This window comes from Arvicola amphibius, chromosome 8, assembly GCF_903992535.2.
Source record: "Arvicola amphibius chromosome 8, mArvAmp1.2, whole genome shotgun sequence".
NCBI classification, from domain to species: Eukaryota; Metazoa; Chordata; class Mammalia; order Rodentia; family Cricetidae; genus Arvicola; species Arvicola amphibius.
The window spans coordinates 68,769,522-68,779,406 of NC_052054.1; the positions used below are offsets into that span (position 1 = coordinate 68,769,522).

Consider the following 9,885-nt stretch of genomic DNA (forward strand, 5'->3'; position numbering starts at 1 on the left):
AATGTTCATGTCACAACAAGGTGAAAAGCAAGAAAAAATGCCTCAGAATTTAACTTCATTTAAATATGTTATGGCCACTATAATGACTCATATGATTTTACCAATATAATTTAGGATGCTACTGAATTAGTTGTCTTAGTTAATTTCTCGATGTTTTGACAAAAAAACTTATTGTGGGAGGGGTTTATTTTAGCTTTCAGTCTGAGCACACAGTTCATCACATCAAGGAATCATGGAATCAGGAAGTTGAGGCAACTAAATACATAGCATCTGTAGTCAAAGAGAGATGCATGCCGGTTCTCAACCTGCTTCCCCATTTTATTCAGTCCAGGAATCTAATCAGAGAATTCATGGCTATGCAGAATTATATTGGGTCCTCTACCTCCATTAACCCAATTAAGAAAATGCCTCAAAGACATGTTCAGACGTTTGTTTCTTAGGTGATTCTAGATCCTGTCAAGTGAATTATCACCATTGACCATCATTCTACCTAATATTGTCTGGTCAACAATGAGACTTAGACTTGCACAAATAATAAAGGAACATAAGGATGTATTCATGAACAGAAATCAACATATTGAGAAATAAAAAGTATTATCTTTTCCATAGCAGGGGAAAGAGAGTGTGGAGACAAAGCTGGCAGCACTGATGAATACAGTGGTACAACATGTGTAGATATGTTTGCAGAAATGTAGAGTTTACCCTCCAAAGCCTTGGATGGTCATAGAATGCCAGGGTGCAAGCAACTGATTGGGAGGTGATGATGGTTCACAGTAGGATTGGGATGGCTGGGGATGTCTCTGGAAGTCTGAGAAGACAATAGGTAAATAGTCATCACTTGACTCATCTTCCCATTGAGAGACCTAAAAGTGGAGCAACAAGCCCAGACCATAAGACCATGTGCAGAACATCAGTGAAGTCAAAGTCTACATTCTCTTTGCCCTCCTGCTCTCTCATCCAGTTGCAGCAATGGGACCAGAGTCCAGGCTGTGCCTTCAGAGAAATTCATACCTCAAGAGCTGATTGGATATCTGTAAGCATAAGTTACTCATCAGTACATGATGATCCCTAATTTCATAGCTTTTAGAACAAAAACAAAAAGATATCATAATATCATAGAACTGTTTAGACAGCTTTATGACAGCAGTAACAACTGACAATCTTAGTTTTTATAGCCATTGACTTGCTAAATAACAACTGGTCATGTGTGAGTCTAATGTTCAATAACAGATGAAAGAATGTTCGAATCTATCACAACACACAAGTCACCGTGCTAAATTACCTTCTCCTACAGCAGCGAAAATGATTCTTCTGAGCAGACTTGTTATTAGAGACAAGGATGAAGGGGCACAATGTGGGGAAGCACGTGTCTAGTAATGTAAATATGCTGATTATCCACAGCCTTGGATTGTCAAATACCACAGTATAGATGACTAATATGAAGGACATTGAGTAGGAGAGGACAAAGGTGCACACAAGGATCAGGATGGTTTTTGTGGCTCTGTCTTCAGGGGAGACTCTGAGGGAATGCTGGGCACTGTGGATGTGCTGTAGCTGACTCTTGTGCCTATGGAGGGTACTCACCATGAAGACACTTGCCCGGACCATGGGACCCAAACACAGACCATCAGTGAAACACAGCAAGGACGGAGATAGTCCAGTTACAGTATTGCCAGAAACAAATGCTGAACAGTACCCCAACTTGATTTTCTTGGTGAAGTTTTTGTTAGTACCAGATCCAATCACATCTATAGCTGTTTTGGTGTTTAGAAGCAGATGAACAAGCCAGCTGAGTGAGCAGGACTGAACCATGTACTTGGAGACTGAGTGTTTCAGCTTCAGCCACCTGGAGTTGCTGGGACTGATTGTGATTGCTTGGAAACAACTCAAGAGGCAGGTGCAGTGCAGGGAAATACCCCGGGACACCCGGTTACTGTAGAGAGTGAGTTTGCATAACAGGTCATACAGGAGAAATTGCAAGCCCAGCTGTACCATTATGTGAGGAATAACTCGTGAGATGGTAACCAAGGAATTGGCTAAAGTCAGATGCCTCAAAATCTGGTCTTTGGGCATCAGACTTTTTTCAGTGAATTCAGATGCACCATAAGGAAGAAGAATCGACCAATTGCCTAAGATCCCCACAGCTGTCTGAAAAAAGAACAAAATTCCCATTGACAAATTCTCAGGAGCCATATTCTTTTCACCTGAGAGAAACAAATTTAACCACACCAGTACAACCAGGAAGAAGACATTTCAATGTGTATTAATTTTTAGTAGCTTGAATTGTATCATTGACTCATTAGGCCAAATGGCTGTCTTATCTCAATCAATAAGATATAATGCTGTGGTCATACACATTGTAGGTTATCAAATGTGGGAATAAAGAAAAGGATGGAACTATAGACTTGGAGTTGTCATAGTTCCTCAAATGATTTATAGCCTTCACAGTTCCTCAAATGTTTTTTCTAAACTAATAATATCCAATAGATATTTCCAATTCTGAATTTAGTATACTAATATCAACAACAAACTCAATTGCTTTCTGCAGTCCAGCTATTAAAACACAAAATAGAAATTAAACACTATACCCAGAGATACAAAAACCTGTAAGCAAGAAGAATTGAAAGAATGAGTACATGTCAAAAGACAGGCTGATATTTGAACAGCTGATGTGTGGATTTCAGTTTTGAGCTAGTATAAGTGAGAATTTTCTGAACTTCCTAGCAATGGATTCTACTTGTGGTGTGCATATATTTTGATGGTGTAGATTTCAGAAAGAATCATTAGATTTTGGGGGGGGTCTGTTTCTTTTGAAATATTTTTATTTATTATTATAAAACTTCCTACATATATCAAAGTAGCCTGATCATATCTACTGCCCACCCCTTCTCCAATATCTCCTCTCCAGAACATCTCCTTCTAATTTCTTTTTTATCAAAATAGTCAGTGCATTAATTTTTATTAAAACAAAGAATTAGGATTATATTTGAACATCCATCACAGTTAAAAGTAAAAAATCAATATTGTCTCTTAGGCGGCCTTACTTTTGTCATCAGTATGAGCAGTTTGACAGCTCAGTGATTCCCTTAATCACTGGCACGGCGGTGCTTTGTATCTCTCCTTAGCAGCAACACTGAGAGCTACTCTGTCTTCCTCATTCCAGGATCATTGTGCACAAATGCCTCATTTTAAAGTTGGTTACCACATCAATGTATGAAATATATGCTCTGAGCATACAAATAATTATGATGTTTCAGGTTTCTTTTTGGTGTCTTTTCTTTCTCTTTTTTTTTTCTAATTAAGGTAAATCTTTATGAATGAACTGCAGCGAATAGATAACAAAGCAAAAAAGTTTACCAAATAGTACAAAATAATACAAATTTTAGTAGAAAAAACTAGGTAGGAAAACAATTACAATGATTTGGAAAGAGCTCATTAGAAACTTGACAGAGCTTGCTGATCATGCTGCATACACACTAAAAAACTCTGAAACTGATTATTCTAGAAAGTCAAATGCAGCCAATTTTTAAAGTTCCATAGAGACAAAAGCTGATCACCACTTTCTCGAGGCCCAGATCATGGAACTGACCAGTGTGTGTTAGGCTGATCACTGGACAGTAAAGAATAAACCCAGGGTGAAGCTGAGCACCTCTCTCAGTGGTCTTTCTTTATTTTTTTAATTTTTTTACTTCTTTATTAATTAATTTAATTTTTAAAAAATAAAACAAACTATTTTTTCATTATATATACCAATCACAGTTCCCACTCCCTCCCCTCCTCCTCTTTCCTCCACCCAATCTCCCTACCCCAACCTGAATCCACTCCTCAGAGAGGATAAGGCACATTGCTTTTGGGAAAGTTCAAGGCCCTCCCTACTATATCTAGGCTGAGCAAGGTACCCATTCAAAGAGAATGGGTTTCAAAAAAGCCAGTACAAGCAATAGGATAAATCTTGATGCCACTGCCAGTGGCCCCGCAATTTGCTCCATCCATACAACTGTCATCCACATTCTGAGTGACTTGTTTGGACCTATGCTGTTTCCCTCCTTGTCTGGCTGGAGTTGGTGAGTTCCCATCAGCTCAGGTAAACTGTTTCAGTAGGTGTACCTATCATAGTCCCTTTGCTTATATTCTCACTCCTCCCACTCTTCAACTGGACTTTGGAAACTCAGTCCAGTGCTCTGATGCAGTTCTGTGTCTCTGTTTCCATCAGTTGCTGGATGAAGGTTCTATGGTGATATTTAAGATAGTCTAACTGACCATATAGGACTGTGGAGGCCCGGAAATGTGAGCCTATTTTCACGATGACCAAAGGTCAGAGGTTTGGAACTTACATCTAGTTCCTTTAAGGTTATTGTGTTTCTACTTAAACAAAAGTCCTGTCTAGGTGTGGACCAGAAAGTTCTCCTCTCTCAGGGTTATTGTCAATAGGTGTGGCTAAATAGCCAGACCTTGTACTTTAGGAATAGAGAAGTAGTCTAAGGTTCCAACTAACTTCCAGGTCCCTTTATGGAGATAACTTGGGATTCCACCCAGGGAGTGGTTGGCCTACAGAATGTTTTGGTCTAATGTGTGAGCATGGCTTATTTTGTCCTAGAAAAAGAATGTTTAACTATGGATGTAGTCCACAACCTTCAAATGAAAGGTATTTTTGTCCAGGCTGGTCACCAACACAGGGCAAGGCCAGTTCAAGTACCCTCTTCTCTATTGCTTAGGGTCTTAGCTGGAAATTTCTCTAGTGCCAGGTTTCTTGCTAGCCCCATAAGGCTCCCTTAATCAAAATATCTCTTTTCTCGCTTTGATCTCTGTCCTTCCTCCATCTTGACTGTCCCATACCCTCAAATTCTACTGTCATCTTCCCCTTCTGCCCTCCCTACTCACCCCACCCCCATGCTCCCAATTTTGTCAGGTGATCTTGTCTGTTTCCCCTTTCCAGGTGAATCTATGTATGCTTTTCTTAGGGGTTACCTTGTTACTTAGCTTATTTATGATCATGAACTATAGACTTAATATTCTTTGCTTTATAGCTAGTATCTACTTATGAGTAAATACATACCATGTTCATCTTTCTGGGTTTGGATTACCTTAGTCAGGATGGTTTTTTCTAGTTCCATCCATTTACATGCAAATTTCAAAATGTCACTTACTTCTTGGTTCTCTCTGTATAATAAAAGGCTGTGTTTCAGAGTTCCACTGAGGTTGCAGGGGAATAGGTGGGTTTGGAAGCAGGACAGGATTTGTAGCTTGCAGGGTCCAATGGTAGGAATGGAGGTAATGAAGTAGCCTACCTGCAGGAAACTCTCATACTGATTGGCTAGTGAAGCCAAAGCTGGTGGGGAAGGGGCCCAGGGTTTTGCCCCAGTATGGTAGTCTTAGAGAGTGGGGTGTCCTGCCAGGTGACAGGTCACTCACCTCTTGATTTTCTCTGTGTAGTTGCAGGCTTTGTTTCCAAAATGATTATATTTTATATTACTATGTAATATATTGCTATTCTTATGTTATTATATACACTAAATTACTATGTTTTATATCCCATCCTACCAAAAGCAATCTACAGATTCAATGCAATACCTATCAAAATACTAACACATTGCTTTACAGATCTTGGAAAAACAATTTTGAGTTTTCTATGGAAACACACGAAAAACATCCAGGCTAGCTAAAACTAATTTTAATTTGTACTACAGAGCTATAGTAACAGAAAATAACACTAAGATCAACAATAAATGAGCAAAGGTGTTCTATGGACATCCCCCAAAAAACCCAGACTATAAATTCTTTGCAAATTTATAGTCTTCTCCCCACAAACTGACTGCAAGGCCTTATTGCTGAAGACAATACCTACCCAACTCACTGAAGGTGAATAAGTCACCTTGTACCTACATAGGACCTTCACCTTTATGATCTTATGTCTTTGATACAGGAAGGTACTCTGCATCCTACCAAAATAGAAACATAACTACCAATCTAGCTACAAATGGTTGTATCTACAAAGATGTTTTTTCATACAGGATATACAAGGGCAACAGTGGCCCAAAGCTTGTGGGAGTAACCAACCAATATCTGACTTAACCTGTAAGCCCCCTCCATGTAATGGAGCCCATTACTGATACTGCTAAACCAAGAATATGAGACTAGATAGTCCAGGGACCTAGGGTACCCAAATACTAAAAAAAAAGGGAAAATGTAGCAATAAAATAACTTCTAATGACATTCTGCTATACTCATATATCAGTGATGATGGCTCAACCATCATCAGAGAAGCTTCATTATATAGCAGACAGAAATAAATACAGAGGACATTATACAGAGTGAGAGATCTTGGGACACTCTAACCTAAACAGGTTGTCTTTATCAAATCCCTCACCTCAGGGCTCAGAGAGTACCACAAAAGAGGGTGTGGAGAGAGTATAAGAGCCAGAGGGGTGGGAAGACACCAAAAAATATCAAAGCTCAAATGAAATGAGTCAGCATGCTTGGGAAGTACATGGATCAGCATCAGATGCTCTATGTATATATTTTAGCTTCCAGTTTGGTGTTTTATGAGATTTCAGTGTATGCAAATGAGTAGGTAGGCTTCTGATTCTTATACCTACTCAAGGGATCTTTTCTTTCTGTTTGTTTGTGTTATTCAGCTTTAAAGTGTTACTTTTTGTTTTATCTTATTATATTATATGTTATAGGAAGGGAATGGATCCAAATGAAAGGGGACATGATGAAAACTGAGAAGAGTAAAGAAAAGGGAAGGAAAAAAACAGTTTTCAATAAAAATGAAAAAAGAAAATAGAGTATCAAAGAAACGCCACTATATATACATTTCTGTGCTGGTATCTTTCAAAACAGCCAGTAGGTAAAAGTCATTTATGTGTTCACTAAAGAAAAGTGAATGAACATAATATGGTGTAGTAACATAATGGAATAGTATCCAGCCACAAAATACACATTCTGACACATGTTCCTATGTAAATAAGCCTTCAAGTACATGAAAGAAGCTGTAAATACTGTATCATTCCACCTTGGTGGTCAGACCCTAAACAGAAACTACACTAATGAAGCTAAAGGATTTTCTGTTTTTTTGTTTTGTTTTGGATTTTTGGTGGTGGTTACTTCTTCAAATAACTAGAGTTTTGCAGTTTGCAATGGAAAGATTCAGGTGGTTTGCCATAGAGCAATTAGATTATTCTTCATATCATTGGCCTGTACAACTAAAATTACTGCCATGATAAATGTTTGCTTGTTTGTGTGTGTGTGTGTTTGTGTGTGTGTTACAATAATTCAAAAACTACACCAGAAAAATAGAACAAAATAGTGGAGACTTAGGTGGGAGATCCAAGGAGAGTGGGAGGGGGAAATTAGTTTGGATATGAATAAGAGTCATTGAAAATATGCAGGAAATCGACAAAGAATTAAATAAAAGTATTATTTTAAATAAAATAAAAAGGGTATTTGTACAAGAAACAATGGGTATCTGCTTTATTGTGTTGATGATCGCTACCTAGAAATGGCCTTTGCTTGGGTACACAAATCAGTGGCAAAAGAGTAGAGTCCTAATGATGAACTTGCTTATTTATCTGCAGGATAAAAAAAAAAGACATATAAGTATTAGATGAGAGGAAAATGTGGAATGTTTTTATTTTAAGATTCATTTAGTGACGGCAGTGCCTGCTATTGGACTGTCATAACTATCCAGTCAGTGACTCTCAACCTGTGGGTCATAACCCCTTTGGGGGTTGAGAGACCCTTCTACAGGAGCCATCTAACGCTATTGGAAAACATAGATATTTACATTACTATTCATAACAGTAGCAAAATTATAGTCATGAAGTAGTGACAAAGATAATTTTATGGTTAGGTGTCACCATAAGAGGAACTGTAATAAAGGGTCACAGCATTAGGAGGTCTGAGAATCATTACTCTAAATTAAGACAGTTACATTAGAAGTAGAGAAAAACACAAGAAATTTATTTGTTTGGATTTCGGTTGGTTTCCTTTGTTTCAGAAATTTCAAGAAGAAAAAATATGTACAACCCTGTTGGTAACTATCTGTCTTTCGTTTTACAATTAAATTAGACTGTGTACAATAATAGTCTAAGAGTTAAGGGTTTTACTTAAAACAGGAATCATAACAGAGTGAGATAGAAGGCCTGTCTACCTAATACTACACAATGCAGTACATGCTTTGACTCAAGGTCATCAAGTTTCCTTCCAATGCTTTAATTGCTAAATTGATGCATGCAATTTGATTGATGGCAATAGTCAATGTAAAAGCTTCCTGCGATCAAACCACTCAAACAAACATAAAATGAGAAAGTAAAAGAACCCCCCAAAGAGCTCATAATTTTGTGAACTGAAAGCCCAGCATCAACTTTAACCCTAGCACTCTGGAGGCAGAAATGAGCTAGTCTCTATGCTAGGTTCCAGGCTAGTCTGATCTACATACATGTTCCAGGCCAGCTATGGTTACATAGTGAGAAACAGTAAAAGTATGTTAAGAAACTTTAGATGAGATAAATTAAATCTACATCATGTAGAAAAATCAGGATAGGAAATCTCAATATTTTAAATGGATAATAAAAATCTCTTTTACTCTCTCACTCTGCATGTGGAGAGGTGGTGGAAGAGTGTCCTAAAATTCTTTTTCCTTAAAAGGAAAAAAGTATTTGTTGTCCCTGTACTAAATGTCATTGTTTTTTTTTTTTTTTTTGGTCTTAACTAAGTTACAGACCCATGAACCACATTCCACATACTGTCTTGAAAATTACTGAGACCATCTATAAGGAACATCCCCCACACAAGGAATTACATCCATCATGTACTGGATCACCCTATGCCTGTAATGTCAATAGAAAACATGAAACAGTAAGAAAGTGCATGGACCTGGGAAGAAATACAGAAGAGTCAGTAATGGCATCATGAAAATTCAGATGTAAAACTATATTAAAGCTTGGGAAACTCTGTTACTGAGATGCCAGTGTGAGGGAGGGAAAGGAAAAGAAGGAAAGGTAGAGAGAGGGGGAACAATACAAGAGGTGGGTGAAAGAATACTTGAATACAGATATCCTACTAAATTCAATAAAGGAACATTTTAATCATCTTATGCTGTGGTCAATGTTCTTGTACACTGTAAAGATTTATCACAGTATTGTTTTAATAAAATGCTGATTGTCCAGTAGCCAGGCAGGAGGAAGTATAGGTAGGGTAACAGAACAAGAGAATTATGGGAAGAGGAAAGGCTCAGTCTGCAGTCATCACCCAGACCAAGAGGAAGCAAAATAAAAATGCATTTTTGATAAAAGGTACCAAGTTAACACAGACAAGAATCATGGGATAATTTAAGATGTAAGTGTTCGTTAATAAAAGCCTGAGATAATAGGCCAACCAGTTTATATTAATGAAGGTTTCTGTGTGTGTGTGTGTGTGTGTGTGTGTGTGTGTGTGTGTGTGTGTGTGTGTGTTTTATTTTTGGAGTGGGGACTGAATGTCTGCGGGACTGGGTGGGACAGAAACCTCTGTCAACAATCTTACCTTGATAAATCCATGTGAAAATGAATATGAGACTAGGGAAAATGCCTAGATACCGTCACAGCCTCCTTTGTTTCTCTGCCTAAAAAATTTACTACAGGGTAAGCTGTAGTTGTCCCTTTAATAACTGTTTATGATTGGGTGTAACTGTTGGGGAGAAAGACAGTGGGAAAATACATAATATAAAAGCAAAAGAGAGTAGAAATGGTGTGAGAAGGAAAAGGAAGTAAAAGACATGATGATCATGTGACTCTTGGATTAAAGATGTCAGTCAAGGCAAAGCACAGTTTGGGAAGGTGAGAGAGGGGTTTTAGTCAGGCACGGCAAGTGTGAGTGATAGTTAGAGTTGTGTTATAGCTGTGA

The 9,885-nt window shown here is 38.0% G+C and overlaps 1 protein-coding gene across 1 annotated transcript; it reads right to left on the reverse strand.

Moving 5' to 3' along the window:
• Positions 1-1,278: 1,278 nt before the first annotated feature.
• On the reverse strand, positions 1,279-2,247 carry LOC119821806 (vomeronasal type-1 receptor 2-like; the record flags this gene model as incomplete). The annotated part of the gene is made up of 1 exon (XM_038340921.2): positions 1,279-2,247. A coding segment is annotated over one exon (969 nt), but the record flags the coding sequence as incomplete, so codon positions are not given.
• Between the last annotated feature and the right edge of the window lie 7,638 nt (positions 2,248-9,885).